Source organism: Lutra lutra, chromosome 7, assembly GCF_902655055.1.
Source record: "Lutra lutra chromosome 7, mLutLut1.2, whole genome shotgun sequence".
Lineage (NCBI taxonomy): Eukaryota > Metazoa > Chordata > Mammalia > Carnivora > Mustelidae > Lutra > Lutra lutra.
The window spans coordinates 145,725,715-145,743,820 of record NC_062284.1 but is presented as its reverse complement, the minus strand read 5'-3'; the positions used below and the strand labels follow the sequence as shown (position 1 = coordinate 145,743,820).

The following is an 18,106-nucleotide window of genomic DNA, read 5'->3' as shown; positions in this document are numbered from 1 at the left end:
GCTGCTAGAGTAACTGTTGTGCAGCCAACATGGAACAGACGGTAACAAAGCCCAAGCTCCCTCGGAAGCCACTCTCGCTGGTTACTCTTTTAGGGGACTCCCCCTCCCTTGCTTCCGGGGCTGGAGCGCTGCCCTGAAAAGGCACCAGATCGGCTGCCCTCGCCCCACCCCGGCCGCAAGAGCTGAGCCCCGGCGGAAGGACCCGCGTGGGGAGGTAAGGGATGCGTCAGGGCCGCGGCTGGCAGCACCTGCTCCCCGACCCCCACCGCCCCTCCTGCGGACGCCGGGCTTGCTACTATGGAGCGTGTCCCTCTCACTGGGGACACCAGCACCGGGAGCCTGGAGCGGACGCGAGTGGACGTTCAAGGAAGCACGTCGGGGAAGGGACCGTGGGAGCAGGAGAGCTGAAGCCCGCTGAGGGCTGGGGTGTCGAAGGCCGGCCGGAGGCAACGGTGACAGGAAACCTGTGCCCTTCTTGAGGGCAGAGCTGCTCAGGCCCAGGCCCCCGGCTGGCAGAAGGAAAGGGAGGGGCGAGAGGTGCAGAGAAGGGGCAGGGAACGGCGGCCCACCCGGCCAGTGGTCCCAGGTGCCAGACGGGACCCAGGCCTCCCGTGGCTCTGCTGGCTGCTGGAGATAAGCAGCCCCCCACCCCCCACCTCTGCAGACAGTGGGCTGGGGCGGCGGACCTGCCCTCTGGTCTTCAGTTTGCCGTCACTTTTTTTTTTTTTTTTTTTTTTTTGGTCAGAGAGAGAGAGCGAGCAAGCACAGGCAGACAGAATGGCAGGCAGAGGCAGAGGGAGAAGCAGGCTCCCTGCCAAGCAAGGAGCCTGATGTGGGACTCGATCCCAGGATGCTGGGATCATGACCTGAGCCGAAGGCAGCTGCTTAACCAACTGAGCCACCCAGGCGTCCCAAGTTTGCCGTCACTTTCGACAGGACGGTGACAGAGTGGAGCCAGAGGCCGTGCGCTGGGACAGCGCTGTGCTGGGACAGCGGCCTGCCAGCTGCCGCAACCCCATGGCCGCGCCTGGGAGGAAAATCCGCTGAGGCAGCCATGGGGGCCTCTCTACCCTGAAGAGCCACTGGGGCCCAGGCCTCAGGTGACAGGAGTGAGCGCGCCCACATCGGGCCCCCTTTCCCTCCAAAGCTCCTCAAATAATGGCCCCTATGGACTCATCAAATTTGAGAAAGCTCACCCAAGTACTCAGAAGCAGACTTGCGAGGACGCAGCCCCAGCCCTACCTTCCCCTTCTGCGGACCACCAAGCTGAGCCTATGCGTCTGGCCACTCAGTGTCACCCACATGATCGCAGAAACTACCCCTGCTGGCTCATTTAAACTCAACAAACTGAATACAGAGTGTCAGCTACGTGTGAAGCGCTAATACTGTTTCTGCACAAGCCTCTCCTAGTAAGCTTTTGTTCTAGAAAGGTGGCATTTTAAATACCAAATACTTCCACGGTTTTTGAGTGTCTCTAACATAACCACTTGCGCTTCGGAGATTTACAAGTAACACAGTGTGTCACGCACGCCGTCCAGAAGATCGTATTCAAAACAAAAGCCCGGCAGGACCGGAGTCCAGTGAGAGAAGCAAGGACAGCGTCAGCAGTGTTGGTCAGGAGGCTGCGATTCACACCGTCACCGAGTCGCCTCCCTATGGCCGCACGGCAGCTTTCTTCCTTGATAGACAGTCTCACGTAGTGTGCTGTTTTTACAAGTTTGTCTCCCCTGTGACGACTCAGAAGATAAATACCGTCAAGATACTCATCATTAGTGCAGAATGAGAGCGAAGCCCAATTCCAACATTTAAAGGCGCAGTAAATCCCTTCGGGACAAGAACAGGTCAGAAACAAAAGCGCATGTAAATAAAGTGGGGCAGTGTCTATACAAGCCATTTTATGTCCACTCAGGGCCATACGATGCATTTTAATATTTTACTAAACATTCTACTTACTTATTCTATTTAGTAAACGTTCTATTCTAATAAATTCTATTTTCATGGATATTTACAGACATCATGTGAAAATGCTTATTTTTGTGGAAAAGACATAATATGACAAAAACCTAAAAACAAAAAATTTATGTAATAATTCTGAAAATACACTAAATGTTTAAAAAATGATTGGGTTTCTTCCCAGTCAGCTTTTTCCAGATTTTTCTAAGCAGGATGTATTTTCAGTGCTAAAAAAGAACATACAACAACCGTCTTCTACACCAAGGGCGACCATGCTCCAGACCCTGAGGGGTGCGCGGAGGGCTGAGCAAGGCGAGGGCTGGGCCGCCGGCCACCAGCAGCCCCAGTCAGCCACACAGAGCGGTGAGATGCCTGGAGACCAAACCTTGTTTCTCCACAGCAGCCCATGGGGGCTTCCCCAGGGTAAATGCTCTGCACGCACCGAGTGTCAAAGACCCGTGGCGAGGCCGTCCCCACGGTTGGGCGCTGCCGCGGACTCTCTTCCCACTCACACAGTTCCCTGTGCCAAAGCCTTCAGGACAAGTCCCGGTTCCGTCTGGGCACCAGGAAGAGCCGCAGCGGGCACAGCGGTCTGCTTTCTCGTCGCCCGGTTCCCATCGCCAGGGGTACGGACAGGCAGCCTGCTGACACCGGGGGCCAGACAACGGAGTGCCACTTTCACGGCCCCTTAGCGACAGGCTAGCCACCTGCGCGTTGTTCATCCAGAGCTATTCCCGGTTCCTTACCTTCTTCCTCCGGCCCCGCTGTTCCCCAAGCCCCCACGCGGCCCTGTGTCGGGCAGGTGTGCTGGTGACAGTAACGTCACCTCGGCCGCACCGAAGCCCGGGGAAGCTCCGCAAGTGGCCACCAGGGTCCCAGCCAGGCGCTCCCTAAGTGTCTCCTCTCCCTCAGGGGGAGGCCTAAGAGGCACCCACTTCTCCCACCGGGTTCGCACTTCACACAGGCTGGACGGACAGACGGACGAACCTTAACTCGATCACTGGCGCGAACAGCGCACTGAGGAGAGCCGGGAGGCCAGGCACGTGTGGCAGCAGAGACGTCTCTCTCAGCAGCATGGTGGACCCTGTCGGACGATCAACAGAGGTGACGTCAGGCACGGACTCTACCCTGCAGAGTGCTGCACGCCCCTGCACACTCCTCGTTCCCTTCGTGGAGTCTGGCCCGGTGGAGGGGGCGGGGCCCAGCCCCGTGCCCCCCGCCCCCCGTCCAAGCCCAGGGCCCCCACAGCACCCGCCGGGCCGCTCGCTGCAGGCCTCGCCCTGCCGGGGAAGGCTGGTGGTTTCCCTTCTCCTCCTCCCCGACGGCCTTTCAGGTTCGTCCTGGGGCCAAGAACCCGGGCCGTGTTGAGGAAGGAACCCGACCCAGAACTCAATCCCCACACCCCTGTGCAAAGCGAAGTCCACGTGCACCATTTCTTACACTCGGATCAGCCAAGGCGCTCGGAAGCGCCCTGCAGACGCGGCACAGACCGGTGTCCGGGCCGCAGGCTGAGTCGTCCCAGCACCGGGCGGGGCAGGGGGGAGGGGGGCGGGGACAGACAGCCGGAGGCAGACAGGGCAGGCGAGCGTGGCAACGAGCGTGGCAACGAGCGTGGCCCCAGCTCACCGGTCGCGTTGACAGAAAGGGAGGCCGCAACCAGCAACCTCTGGTGAAGGTCCTCGGGGGCGTCGCTGATGATGACAGAGTTGATGCTCTCCTTCTCCACCCACACACACCTGGAAGGGGCGTCGTCAGGAGACAGGGCTGACGCCCGCCGGGCAGCGCGCTGCGTTCGACCCCCCAGCTCACACGTGCCGGAGACCCAGCCACACGCGCAGGAGCCTCGCGCGACAGGCGAAAGCTGTTCAACATCCCCATGTCCGGCGCGCCTACCCTCGTCATCCCGACCACCCCTCTCCGCCCTCATCTCTCTCCTGCTCCCGGGCCTCGCGCCGGCCACACGCTGACAGCGCCCAGACTGCCGCCTCTGCCCCTGACCTCCGGGCCGCGCCCTGCTCCTGACCCGGCGCGCCGGCCACCCGCCCCGCCCCTGCACTTCTCAGCACAGGCCGCGCAGGAAGGGCAGCTTCACTCGTCCCCTTCCGCGCCACTGAGTCTAATCACACGTCACCGTTGACTCCACGGCGGGAGCACTCATAGAGCGTTCTGTCTGCACCTCCTGCCCTGGGCACCGTGCGGTCACGACGTCCCCAGCCGGGATGACAGCGGTGACCTGCCTCAGAAGTACGCTGCTACCTGAGGAGCCTTCTCCTCCCAAACCCGACGCATTCTTCACACTGGGGTCTGCCTGCCTCGAGGTGCCTACGGACCACCTGCGGATCTTAGGAAAATGCAGGCTCTCTGCAAAGGGCCCGGGCTCTGCATTTCTGACGGGCTCCAAGAGACTCCTAGAGGGTTTCCTTGCAGCCAAAGCGATCGTGTAAAATACACGTCAGGCTTTCCAAGGGTCCTCGGATGAAGTCTAGATCTTGCTTGTCAAGACTGTCCCCGTCTGCCACAGTGCTGTGGCCCTCCGCTCCCCTCCCACTCTCCTCTCTCACCTGCTCATTCTGAAGTGCAAAGTGAAACTGAGGCCAGGCCCAGGCCGAGGAACGCCCTCCCGCTGGTCCTCACCGCCCCATTCACTGACCATAGCCAACTCCTCTGCACGTCTCAGGGCCCTCTGGAAACCTCCATGGCCTTTCACGGCCCCAGTGTACTCGGGGCCCCTTGAGATGCTTTCGTAATGTCCCACAGCCCCTTCCATAATGTTCAAGAGCCTCATCAACTCTTCTTCTGAGGACCCATTTCTCTTGCACACCATCCCCACTGGACACCAATCTGGGGAATCACCCTGAGTCTATTTTGTTCACTGTTGTTCCCCTCACACCATACCGTTTCCAGAACACAACAGGCATTCACAGGTGTGCTGAATGAAAACAGATATAATAAGGACAGAAAAAACAAGGCCCTTGTTGGAAGATACTCAAGAACGTCTTAGACAGGGGTGCCTGGGTGGCTCAGTGGGTTAAGTCTCTGCCTTTGGCTCAGGTCATGATCCCAGCGTCCTGGGACTGAGCCCCACATCGGGCTCTCTGCTCAGTGGGGAGCCTGCTTCTCCCCACCCCTCCTCCGCCAGCCTCTCTGCCTACTTGTGATCTCTGTCAAATAAATAAAATCTTTAAAAAAAAAAAAAAGAGGGACGCCTGGGTGGCTCAGTTGGTTGGACGACTGCCTTCGGCTCAGGTCATGATCCTGGAGTCCTGGGATCGAGTCCCGCATCGGGCTCCCGGCTCCACGGGGAGTCTGCTTCTCTCTGTGACCTTTTCCTCGCTCATGCTCTCTCTCACTGTCTCTCTCTTAAATAAATAAATAAAATATTTTAAAAAAAAATGTCTTAGAATGGCTTTCATGTAAGAGAGAAAGAGTATCTCAGATTTGGAACTAGGAGAGGAATGAGAAGGAGCTGGAAAAGAATACATTCCAACAGTTTAAAAAAAGATTAGTTTCCATTAAACTCTGTAAACAGAGGAGCAAAGAAAAAAGAAATCCAAGGGGAACCTAAGTTACTCCTACCTGAACTTGGATATTCTGGTCAAACTATGACACTTCAGTTCATAAGGGTTAAAAGGCCCATGAAGTATCGCCTGTAGATTAAAACACACACACACACCACAATGTTACGAACAGGCAAATGATCACTTAATGTACATTTTAAAAATCCAAAAGTTAGCTCATGTTTTGAAAAAGGAAGCAGCTACACGGTAGTTGTAACCCCCTCAAGATGCAGTGGGGACAAGCCTTGCGGTGCTTTTCTGGGATGGAGTGATTCTCTCAACCGTTTCCCTAGCACTCCTCGACAGATACATTTAAGGAAGAGTTTGGACAAAAAAAGGAAATGCCGCCCAATACTTCCGCAGAAATATCATTCTTTTCATTGCATCAGACTAATCCGACTGAGTAGTGAGCCCTGAGAGCACAGGGCCACAGGCTAGGGTGGCAAGAGCGGAGCCGCCAACCAGGGGGAGGGCGCGCGGCAGCCTCTTCTCAGAAACAGGCAAGTGCACCGACCCCAGTGCTCGCTGGGGCCGGGCCACCTCCCGGGTTGGGGTGCCTCCACATGGGCCTGGTTCCCGACAGCCCACACACTGCTTCCTCCACCTGCGCAAACTAGCACAGGCTGCCTTGGGAAAGGCTGGTTAAAACAGAAGAACTAGTCCGAGCATTTCTCTACACCAGACCCCAGGTGCTCCCCTCACTAGATAGGCACCACTGTGAAAAAAGTACCGGCCTCGAAAACCAGGACAGAAAAGCCCATCCTGACTGCTAGTTATGACTCAGCATATAGATAAAACGACTTCAAGTTTTAAGCTGGATTTTAAACCGGCTCCTATCAATTACCTTGCAGTTGGGGGTACCGAGTTTATTAGAAGAAAAGCTCTCTAACAAAACCCGGATCAGGTACTTTTCATCATCCTTCACGGGAGAAGACGTAGAGAGCTCTGCCATGTTTTCCACGGATGTGGAGAAGAGACCCTTGAGAGCTTCGTGGCTTTGCTGAGCAGAATAAACAAAGTTCATTTTGCTTAAAGGAAAAACTGTATTAAAAGTTAATACAGTTGAAGATTTTATAGGCACAACCTTATTCTTACCTGATTACTAGGGTCACTAAGGTCAGGAGAAAATTTTATCAAATAAGTACACTTTATTTTTTTTAAGATTTTATTTATTTATTTGACAGACAGAGATCACAAGTAGACGGAGAGGCAGGCAGAGAGAGAGAGAGAGAGAGGGAAGCAGGCTTCTTGCTGAGCAGAGAGCCCGATGTGGGACTCGATCCCAGGACCCTGAGATCATGACCTGAGCCGAAAGCAGCGGCTTAACCCACTGAGCCACCCAGGCGCCCAAATAAGTACACTTTAAAACCCAAATTAAAGAAATAAGATAGGAAGCACCTGGGTGACTCAGTGGGTCAAAGCCTCCGCCTTCAACTCAGGTCATGATCCTGGAGTCCTGGGATCGAGCCCCACATGGGGCTCTCTGCTCAACAGGGAGCCTCCCTCCCCGTCTCTCTCTCTCTCTGCCTGCCTCTCTGCCTACTTGTGATCTCTATAAAATGAATAAATAAAATCTTTAAAAAATATAAAGAAATGGGATGCCTGGGTGGCTCAGTGGGTTAAGCGGCTGCCTTTGGCTTAGGTCATGATCCCAGGGTCCTGGGATCGAGTCCCACATTGGGCTCCTTGCTCAGCAGGGAGCCTGCTTCTCCCTCTGTCTCTGCCTGCCACTCTGTCTGCCTGTGCTCACTCTCTCTGACAAATAAAATCTTTTTAAAAAATAAAATAAAATAAAGAAATAAGATAGGATTCTTTTAAGGCTCTATTCACCAGGGTGCCTGGGTGGCGTGGTTGGTGAAGTGTCTGCCTTCAGCTCAGGTCATGATCCCAGGGCTCCCTGCTCTCCGGGGAGTCTGCTTCTCCCTCTGCCTCTGTCCCCTACCCCGCCCAGGCTTGTATGCTCTCTCTTGCTCACTCAAATAAATAAAAAAAAAATCTTTTTTTTTTTAAAGGATCAATTCATCAGCCTTTACTACCTTTCAGTCATCAGAAAACTGAAGAGAGTGAAAAAACAGCTCTTAAAAAGACCTTTCTGGGGGCGCCTGGGTGGCTCAGTGGTTGGAGCCTCTGCCTTCGGCTCAGGTCGTGATCTCAGGGTCCTGGGATCGAGTCCCGCATCGGGCTCTCTGCTCAGCAGGGAGCCTGCTTCCTCCTCTCTCTCTCTCTGCCTGCCTCTCTGCCTACTTGTGATCTGTCAAATAAATAAATAAATAAATATTTAAAAAAAAAAAAAAAAAGACCTTTCTGTACACGAAACTTGGACTCCACACCAGGTAACACTACCAGAATCCCAAAAGGGTTCCTCACACCTGGAAACACAAAGGCCGGCCGCTCTCCGGCTACTGTTCTGCCGCCCATTTCCCTAAACCCTTCACTGTCAGCAGAAACCACAGGACAATAAATGGCCTTCAACATCTGACTCGCAGGTGGCATCCCTGAAACCTTCAAAGAAAAAGGGCTTCAGAACTGATTTCGAAAGAAAGAGTTGAAAATCATTTCGAAATACCTGAAATACTTGAAACTAGTATCTTATTGTTTTCATTAGGAGCTATGTCTTGGAATCCATTTCAGAAAAAACAACTCCCAGAGAACATTTTTACATCTACTTCTCATTCTAAGAAAAAAATAGCCTAATAAAGAGAAACTTCAACAAAATCAAAACACAGTCACCGAAATGTAGTGTCAAAGAAACCTAGCAGGCATTTTAAGTGTTTCACAACCACCACCTAGCTACTCTCCCAACAGCACCCTGGGAGGACAATGCGCCCCCACTTCTCCACGGCCCCTGTTGCACATGCGCGCACATGCACACGCACGCACACATACGCACGCACACACACATACGCACGCACACACACGCACTCCAACAAGGATGAAGGCACGTACCTTGGACTCATAGGGCTCCTCTGAGAGCTCTGCGTAGCCCTCCTTGATGAGGACGTCTCTCACGCTGACAGCGTCCTGGGCCCCCGCACAGCGGTACACGTCCACATGCAGGACACTGTGCACCACAGAGAAGACCCTGACGAGCAGGGCGCAGCCACTCACCAGGGAGGCAAAGCGCCGGCTGGCCGCACCGCTCCAGTGCTCACCACACACGAGGGACTTCGCCGACGGGCGCATTTTGCAAATCTTAAATTCCAAGGCCTACAGGACAGAAGAGCATGGCTGAACCGGCTTGGTAAATGAGTGCAACTCTCACCCAAATACTGCTGAAACATGGCCCTGCACATGGGTCTTCGCCAACATTCTCCTAAAAATCCTACTAAAAACAATCTTGGTCCATTAACAGATGAGTGGAGGAGGAGGACATGATGTAGACACACAATGGACTGTTACTCGGCCATCAAAAAGGATGTGATCTTGCCATTTGCAGGATGGAGCTAGACAATATTATGCTAAGTGAAGTCAAAGAAAGACAAACACCGTAGGATTTCCCTTATATGTGGAATCTAGAAAACAAAACAAAAAAAAAAAACAAAAAACAGAGAGACAGGGGCGCCTGGGTGGCTCAGTGGGTTAAGCCGCTGCCTTCGGCTCAGGTCATGATCTCGGAGTCCTGGGATCAAGCCCCGCATCGGGCTCTCTGCTCTCTCGGGGAGCCTGCTTCCTCCTCTCTCTCTGCCTGCCTCTCTGCTTGCTTGTGATCTCTCTGTCAAAAAAAAAAAAACAAAAAAACAAAAAAAAAAACAGAGAGACAGACCCAAATACAGAGTGGGCTGCCAGAAGGGAGGAGGGCAAAACGGGTGAAGAGGCGTTTGGCATAGAGGCCTCCAGTCCTGGAGCGAACAAGTGCTGGGACCAAGAGGTGACTGCACGCGGAACGTGGTCGGTGGGACCGTACTCACGCTGCAGGGTCACAGACGGACGGCAGCTACCCCTGTGCGAGCAGAGCTCAGAGTAGAGTTGTGGAATCACTATGCTGAATGTCTGAAACTAACGTCCTATTCTGTGCCAACTATAATAAATACATAAATGATTTTATGTATTTAAAAAAAACAATTTGGGGGGTAGATTTCACAAAGTGAGAATGACATAGGTAAAGAAATTCGATGTTGCTTTTCAACCCGAACAGAAGCTTGGAACGCCTTCTGGACTGTGTCCACACTGACAGAGGCACGCCGGTACATCTAGCTTGCCCAAGTTCTAGCTGTTTACAACACAACCAAAAATCTCAGAAACAGTGTTTGGAATTGAATTCACTTAAACAGCTACTTTTTTGCTAAGTGTGAAACCACACTCCATATATTTTTAACTCATTCCCCATACAATATTGACAAAAATATCTGTGGCAATACATTTTTGGAAAAAAGCAGAAATCAAACTTGGCCTGTGTGACCAGGAAAGTCCCTTCTCACTCTGAGACCTGGCCCCTATCCATGCACTGAGGGCAGGCCATGTGACCTCTAGGATCATTTCTAGCCTCCACTTTCACACCACAGCAGCCTCCCTACCTTACCTGAAACGGGAGTTCAAGAAGTTGACAGGGCATCTCCATCAAAAGATCCAGATCTACATGAGATCTATTACCATAGTCTACAAAGAACACCTAGAGAATAGGGAAAGGACACACTTTAATACGGGGTCAGAATCACACGCCACCTGGCCGGTGGCCTCACAAGGCTCTCTCTAGCTTCGAAACCTGGCAGTCTTACGACAGCAGCTAACATCCACACAGCAGTGCTGGACGTAATTTTTTACAAGACTAGTTTTCTAACTGAAAGGATTCTACTTAAAATTAGAAAAGGTTTTCCATAAACTGCTCGTTTCCTTCGAGCAACTGGTTACAGAGAAACACGAACCTCGGCAGAATTCCCAGAAACATAAAGGATTTGAGCTCTGAAGTAGCTTTCTTTATCAGAATCAGCAAAAGGTGCCAGACAGACCAGGTCTGGGTGCGGGCGGACAGGCAAGGGCAGCAGGTCCAGCTGGTTGATTTCAGTGGTGAGCTTTCTCAGAATCCCCGAGTTCTTTTCATCAATCCTATATCCCCAAAAGTGTCCCACCTCGACGACCTAAAAAAGAAGGGGAAGAAGCAGAGACGAAATCCAGAAAGGATTTCGATGTGCAGGTTACCAGAAGCTCACGCTGCAGGACTGACACTGCATACCGCGCTTCGCAAACTGGATTCCCCGGAACTCAAGTAATTCTATAGGCTTTAACACGTGCTTATAAACAAGGGGGTTCCCTGGTCCCCACAGTGAGGAAACACATGTCCCAGACCCCTCTCTCAGAGGTATGAGACTTGCCAGCCCACGAACACAGGACAGGCTCTGAAAGGGCACAGAAGGCCGGACTGTGAGACCATGTGACTGGCGACGGGCCCCGGGGGGTGAGCCCAGCCCACAGACTGCAGGCGCGTGAGAGCAGCAAAGGCAGGTCCGGTGTGAATGCAGCCCCGGAAAGAGCAGTGACAAGTGGGAGAAGGAGGAGCAGGTGTTCCGTGGAAAAGGGCCTCACTGAGCACCTCCCACCCACGATGCTGGTCCGCTGTGCGGACCCAGGCCGGCTGCAGTCTCCCAATCGGCCGGAGCCCAAGCTTCCGGGTAAAGCCGCTGGTGAGTGGAGTCACAGATTCACCAGGAAGCAGGGCTGTATTTGCACTGACACTGTATCTGAATGAGTAAAAGCCACACCTTAAAGAGTAACGAGGCCGAGGCCAGCTCTACTGACGTGAACTGAATCACACGGCCATACTTCATTAGGCCAGTTAGAACGTTCACGTGTATTATGCTGCCGAAACTAAGGTTTTAGCATTTTAAATGGTACCTAACATTTTAAAAATAATGTTCTGATTCTAAAATGAGATTTGCTTCATTTTGTGTTGTAGCCACATTTCAATTTAACAAGTACAGTAATTCAAACCCACCCACCTTGCCTCGATCACGAAGGTGCTCAGGCTGTGTGAGCACAGGTGTACGTGACTAGCTTCATGTCCACAACCTGACAGTGCTCGATTAAGAAGACAGAAAAGCTCTAACGACTCAACCACAGCATCTCACCTCTGTGACATCAACAGTCAGGAGGAGATCTGTAATTGTCCGGGATCTGTCTAATGTGTTAAAGGAGACTTGCATAGGATCTACTGTCTGCTTCTGGAAGTCCACATTCACCCTAGTTAAACATGATTTTAAAAAAATAATAAAAACAAAAATCAGGTATTGAAAGAAAACATGCTTACATATGTAAAGTTAGTGCCCCAACTATTCCATTGCTAATACAAGAAAAGAACATTTTAAGAAAATACCTAACCTGGAGATGACTGATTTGATTTCCTCTCAAATTTTGAGTTTTCAGTGGCTTCCGGAGCTGCCCTGGAGGTCGGTGCACCCCCAGAGTTACACACTCCCCTTCAACAGTGGATTCTAAAGGTCAAGACTCCTGACAGCAGACTGACTTCTAAGGGTACACATTCTAGATCTAACACCAGCAGTGTTTCCTGATTTCCGGCTTCAGAGGGGGCCTTGACCTTACGGCAAGCACCAGAATCCATGCCCAGCTCAATGCTGTTAGAAAAGACATGCATGATTTTCTAATAAACCAAGGGATTAATCATTCATCTCTTAAAATAATAACATAGTGGGGCGCCTGCGTGGCTCAGTGGGTTAAAGCCTCTGCCTTCGGCTCGGGTCATGGTCCCAGGGTCCTGGGATGGAGCCCCACATTGGGCTCTCTGCTCCGTGGGGAGCTTGCCTCCCCCTCTCTGCCTACTTGTGATCTCTGTCAAATAAATAAATAAAATCTTAAACAAAAAAAAAATGAGAATACATTCTCTTTTAAAAAAAATAACATAGTAAATGCTCAAGTTTGAGAATGTGAAATACAAATTTGATAAAAACGGATAAAAATCAAAACAAATTTGATAATGCTTTTATTAATAACTAAGATGAAGAGGAAAAGAATTATACAAGAGATCCTGACCCAACTTTCTCCCAGCTTCCAGATCCATTTCTGAAGTGAGAGTGACTCAGGCAAAGCTACCGGCAGGAAAGTTCCTCCCTGTGTTACAGACCTAACTCCGGGGCACTCCAGAGTAGCAGAATCTAACCCTCTCCCACGGGACGAGACTCAATGGGACATATCTCCCTTTCTCACCAATTCCCCCAAACTCCTGTCAAGTTCCTCGTGGAATTAAAAAGATCGCAAATAAGAAAGGATGACTGAGAATTCCTACACATGGTACTTGGAAAGTGTGACCAAAAAGCAAAGGAATCCGTTCTAAACCCTGAAGGGGGATTTAATTTGGTCCAAGAAAAGAAAATCCACACACCCCTGCCAGCTGCCAAACGGCAAGCGCCACCACGCAGGGCCAGCCACGCGGGCCGCCCAGCCTCCCTGTTCCTCTGCAAGGAGAAAGCAGCTCGCGCCAGCCAGCCCCTGGGCGCTGTTCCATCCCACCGTCCACTCTGCTGAGAACAGAGACTACTCCGCTGTGCTTAAACAGAGGAAATGAGGAACTCTACGACAAAGAAGGGAAACCAAGATCAGGTCCACTCCCCGCCGTCTAAGCCGACAACCACTTACATGACCCCGCTCAGCCTTCTCAACAGCCCTGCACAGTAGGTGCCGTTTCTATTCCACAGACACAACTCAGTAGGCAAACAATTTTTTAATGGCCAAAAAGACTCGAATAGCGATTTCTCCAAAGAAGATACACAAAAGGCAAAGAGATCCGTGAAAAGGTACTCAGTATCACTGGTCATCAGGGAAATGCAAATAAGAACCAGGACAAGGTATCAGCTCGCGGCTGTCCAAATGGCCGTCATCAAGGAGACAAATGCTGGCATGGGTACCGAGGGAAAGGAAACCCTTGCGCGCTGGTGGGACTGTAGACTGGTACAGCTGCTATGGGACACAGTATGGACGACCTTCAAGAAATTAAAAGGAGAGGGGCGCCTGGGTAGATCAGTGGGTTAAAGCCTCTGCCTTAGGCTCAGGTCATGATCCCAGGGTCCTGGGATCGAGCCCTGCACTGGACTCTCTGCTCAGTGGAAAGCCTGCTTCCTCCCCTCTCTCTCTCCGCCTGCCTCTCTGCCTACTTGTGATCTCTGTCTGTCAAATAAATAAATAAAATCTTTAAAAAAAACAATTAAAAGGAGAACCACCATACAATGCAGCAATTCTACTTCCGAGTATGTATCTATGGCGACAAGAACACTACCTCAGAAAGACCCTGCGTATGGCAGCATCAGGTCCAATAACCGAGACACGGAACAACTCCAGCATCCGTCACTGCACGACTGGATAAAGCAGCTGTCCTACACAGGCACTAGAGTATCACTCAGCCATAAAAACAAGAAAGCTACCATTTGCGACAACATGGATAGATCTCGAAGGCAATATGCTAAGTGAAATAAGTCCGACAAAGACAAACACTGTGTGGTCTCACTTACGTGTGGAATCTATTAAAAAAAAAAAAAAAAAACTCCTAGAAAAAGAGATCAGACTTGTGGTACCAGAGGCGGAGGGTGGGAGAAGGGGGCGCAGGAGGAAGACGGTCAAAGATACAAACTTCCAGTTCTGTGGTAACAAGTCCTAGGGACAGACTGTGCAACATGGTGCCTACCGCTAACACTGCTGTAAGACAGGACAGTCATTAGGAGAACACTGAGCGTCCTCATCACACGGAGAAGTTTCTGTTAGCGGAATACACTGTGGTGGTCATTTCACAGCGTAGGGAAATCAAACCACCTCCTGAACACCTGAAACTTTCACAGCGACGGACGGGGATTATTTTGCAACAGAGCTGAAAAAGCAAACAAATGAAAAGAGCACCAAGGTTCAGAGAGGTCGAGGAATGTGCCTAAGTACACACAGCCAGGAGGTGAGGAAACCAGGACTCGGGCTGCACAGCCCGGGCTGCACGTGTGAGCGCAAGCGAGGTGAACACGGCCTCTGACCCCATGAGAGCAGGCGGCCAGAGCCCCGCGCGGCCAGCCCCTGGGGTACCTGGTGCTCCTGAGCTTCGAGACAGCCCCGCCTTGCACCTTCCCTTCGATCTCCTCTGCGGAGTGCACGTTCAGCTCCAGGGAGACTTTCAGCTGAGACATCTTAATGGCCATATACACTGCAGGAAGGGTTTTAAACCTCTCTGTTGGGTTACGTGAAAACTCCACAAAGGCTCTGCTCCACAAAGAGAAAGAAAAAAATTAGTTGATCGGGAATCTGGGAAAAAGGAACTAAGTGCACATTAATCTCTCTCAAGACTAGATGGAAATTTTTAGCTCTACCTCCCCCTTGAAATACCAGTAATTCTTCATTCTATAATTAACCAAGAAGGGTTTCCCTAAATGAAATTACTTAAGAGAAATGAAAATTACAATGATGCACCATTAGAGTAAAACCAGGGATCAGCCTTCTACAAATGCGGGTAACGCAGAATAAACACCAACACTAATGAGATTTTCAGCTACAGAATCTTAATTCTCAAAATGAACACAGGAAGACAGCTTTTTGAGTTTTGAGGGTTTTTCTACTTTACTTTAAAATAAAACACAGTAAGATAAAAGCACACAAGTGAGGTCAGTGATCTCTGTGATCTCCCTCTATAAACCCCATCAAGTTTACCACCAGTCGTGCTGATGACGCCCCACGCTACCACCCTCTCCTGCCTCCCTGGGTGCCACCCCCCAGATCCCTTTCTCTGGGAGATGAGAACCAAGCAGGCACGGGGTGTCTGCTGGGCATTTCCCGGTATAAAGAAAGCAAGCTTCAAGTTCACATTTGCTTGTACATAAACGCTCTTGGGTCAAAACATCACACTCACGCAAACAGACCTAGGACTCTGACAAGCACCTGCATGGATATGTGTACCCTGAGCCCTGGAAAGGACACACCCCGTGAAGAGCGTCCAGCAGGTCAGAGAGGCAGCCCCGCCCCTAACTGTGCCGGCCTACGGGTGTGTGCGCCCCTGCGCCTCACTTCTCTGCAGGGACCTCAGGCTCTCCTCTGCCCTCCGCCCTCCTAAACCCGCCCCCTGGTGGAGCCCTGTTGAGCACGCATACCCTCCCGGGTCTGTGCCCAGCTTGCTCACACGCCCCCGCCCCATCATGTCAGACTTCCCCTAGAGGGCTCCTAAGCCCCTCCTCAGAAGCAGTTTCTGTTGCACTCAAGACCCCACTTCCATAATGCTCAGCTTGCAGCAGAACCCCGAAGTCCCGCTGGGACCCCCCATTCCTCCCCCCACCCCGGAGTGGGCTCCTCCCAGCCCTTCTCTGGACAATGCAGTCTCGAAGACCTGCCCTCCAGGGCCCTCCTCTCTTCTTTGTCCTGCACAGGCCATCAACAGCCAAACCCAAGAGAGCTCGGTCTCACCTGTCACCTCCTTTGTTTCCAATGTTGCCTCTGGTTTAGGTGACCACGTCGTTTAGATAACTCATCATTCCCTGGCCAAGTACCACAAAACAGCACAGCTCGGAACACTCGGGGGTCTCCACATACCCATCTACTCATGCCCACACTCATCAGGCAGCCATGAAGGACCCCCACCACCCAGACTTAACACAAAGCCAGCCACTGGCAAAAAGGCCTCCGGCTGTGCCTCGCACACAACCCACACTCTCCAAAGTCCCAACTGGGCTCACGCTGGGCTCCTACAGGGTCAGCACCCCCTCCTGCCCCGCCAGCCCCTCTGCTGTCCACCTCACACACCTCCTTAGGAAGACCCAGTGAATGCTACTGCTCCTGAGGCCAGGAAGAAGGTACTCTGACCACCTGGGCCTCTCCCACGACATTTCACGACAGGCCATCATCTACAGCACCCCACAACGGGGTCGAAACTTCGTATGGGAGCAAACGGTACATCCTTATACTTGCTACCTGTGCTCAGATGCCCTTCACACCTGACGCAGGCTCCCTGCTCCTGTAGGCCCTGCATGGTCCCAGAAGGAACACAGCCTTTACTCCATCCAACAGCGACCCACGTCACTGCCTTCGAACGCTCGGTGTGTGAGAACTGCTCCTGGCACGCCCAGAACAACACCGCTCCTTCTCCGGGGGGCTGCCAGGACACTGCTGCGCTGACTAAAAAGCCAGAAATACAAGGAACCATGCAAAATAGATTTGAAATCCCTCCAACAAAGGCTTAGACAGGAAGCACGTGAAACAAACACAGGATCTACCCCACGATGCAGATCCGCAAGAGACCAGACTGCCGGCCGCTCGAGCCGTCAGAGCGCGCCCGCCGTGACGGGAACCTCAGCAGCCCAGGCAGACAGACTGGCAGCGTTCGGCAAAGAGAACTTCACCGTGAGTCCAGTGTCAAAGTGATTTTGTAAATGTGATTAAGAATTTCCACGTAGGGACGCCTGGGTGGCTCAGTTGGTTGGACGACTGCCTTCGGCTCAGGTCATGATCCCGGGGTCCCGGGATCGAGTCCCACATCGGGCTTCCAGCTCCATGGGGAGTCTGCTTCTCCCTCTGACCTTCTCCTCGCTCATGCTCTCTCTCACTGTCTCTCTCTCAAATAAATAAATAAAATCTTTAAAAAAAAAAAAGAATTTCCATGTAATCTGTATTAGGACATTTGAAAAAATAGAGACATTATAAGCTTAATTAGTTCAATCGGTAACAGTTGTTAAAAGAACTTAGGAAGACTTCCTCAGGCTGTGACTTTGCCATGCGAGCACACACGGGGCCGGGAAACACACGCAGCTTACCAAGAACATCAAATATTAAATCGTAGGAACAGAACTTAAAATGTCTGAGGAAATTAACCCAAATAGAAAAGGGACTGAATATGCTCCGCGTGCATTACTGGACATCGGTCAAGATAAGAATGCACGTGTTTCTTACTCCCTAGATTTACAAAGTCTTGTAAGTGAAATAGTTTATAGAACATCAGAAGAAAGTTTCTAACTGAAAACTAAAATTCAATTTAAAACTGTAAATAGTCCTTTCTGCACATCAGCAGTCCCTCTTGGAAATAAAAATTCAAAGTGATACTTCAAACCATGCCGTCTCGTCTCCCGTATCTGCAACTAAAACACATGCGATGCGACTGGGTTTTTGCAGGAGTTCTCTTCCAGAAATGCGAGCAGATAAACCCTACTCTGGGGCATCTCTATGACCAAGAATGTGACATATCGCTAAGGACACCCCATGAAAACCTAAGGACAGGCTCACGCTCCAAGCGCCTGCCCCAGCACCACACGGCACCACCGAGCCTTCCTGGTATCAGACCACCAAGCTCCCAGCTTAGCTCCTCTAGGAGCTCCCTTGGTTGAAAAAAAGGATACATCAGTGCAGACAAGATAAACCCAAGCTGTGTTGTGAGGCCATGCGGAGTGGCCTGGATAGGGACCCATCTCCACAAGCACTCGGTGTTAAGATTTAGTTCCTGCAAACACGGAACACGTGATGGCCTTTCATAATGGCAGCTGCTACGAAACACGCGACTCACTTTGCACCATCGAAGACGATGGATTTGACTTGACCACACTGTCGGAAGAGAGACTGCAGCTGTTTGTAGTAGAGAAATCCGTAGGGCGGGATGTGCTTCAGCTGTAACACATGGGGCAGCGTTCGTCAGAGCAGGC

General features: G+C 51.6%; 1 protein-coding gene across 2 annotated transcripts in view; it reads right to left on the bottom strand.

Moving 5' to 3' along the window:
* TDRD9 (tudor domain containing 9) overlaps positions 1-18,106 on the bottom strand; it is a 79,783-nt gene that overhangs the window by 13,980 nt on the left and 47,697 nt on the right. For both annotated transcript variants that reach the window (XM_047738887.1, XM_047738888.1), the window contains 10 exons: positions 17,971-18,071; positions 14,520-14,693; positions 11,573-11,684; positions 10,373-10,585; positions 10,030-10,119; positions 8,457-8,717; positions 6,355-6,510; positions 5,530-5,600; positions 3,580-3,689; positions 2,941-3,037 (listed from right to left, as the gene is read on the bottom strand). In XM_047738887.1, coding sequence (XP_047594843.1) covers positions 2,941-3,037; positions 3,580-3,689; positions 5,530-5,600; positions 6,355-6,510; positions 8,457-8,717; positions 10,030-10,119; positions 10,373-10,585; positions 11,573-11,684; positions 14,520-14,693; positions 17,971-18,071 — 1,385 coding nt within the window. The remainder of the gene's footprint in view (positions 1-2,940; positions 3,038-3,579; positions 3,690-5,529; positions 5,601-6,354; positions 6,511-8,456; positions 8,718-10,029; positions 10,120-10,372; positions 10,586-11,572; positions 11,685-14,519; positions 14,694-17,970; positions 18,072-18,106) is intronic.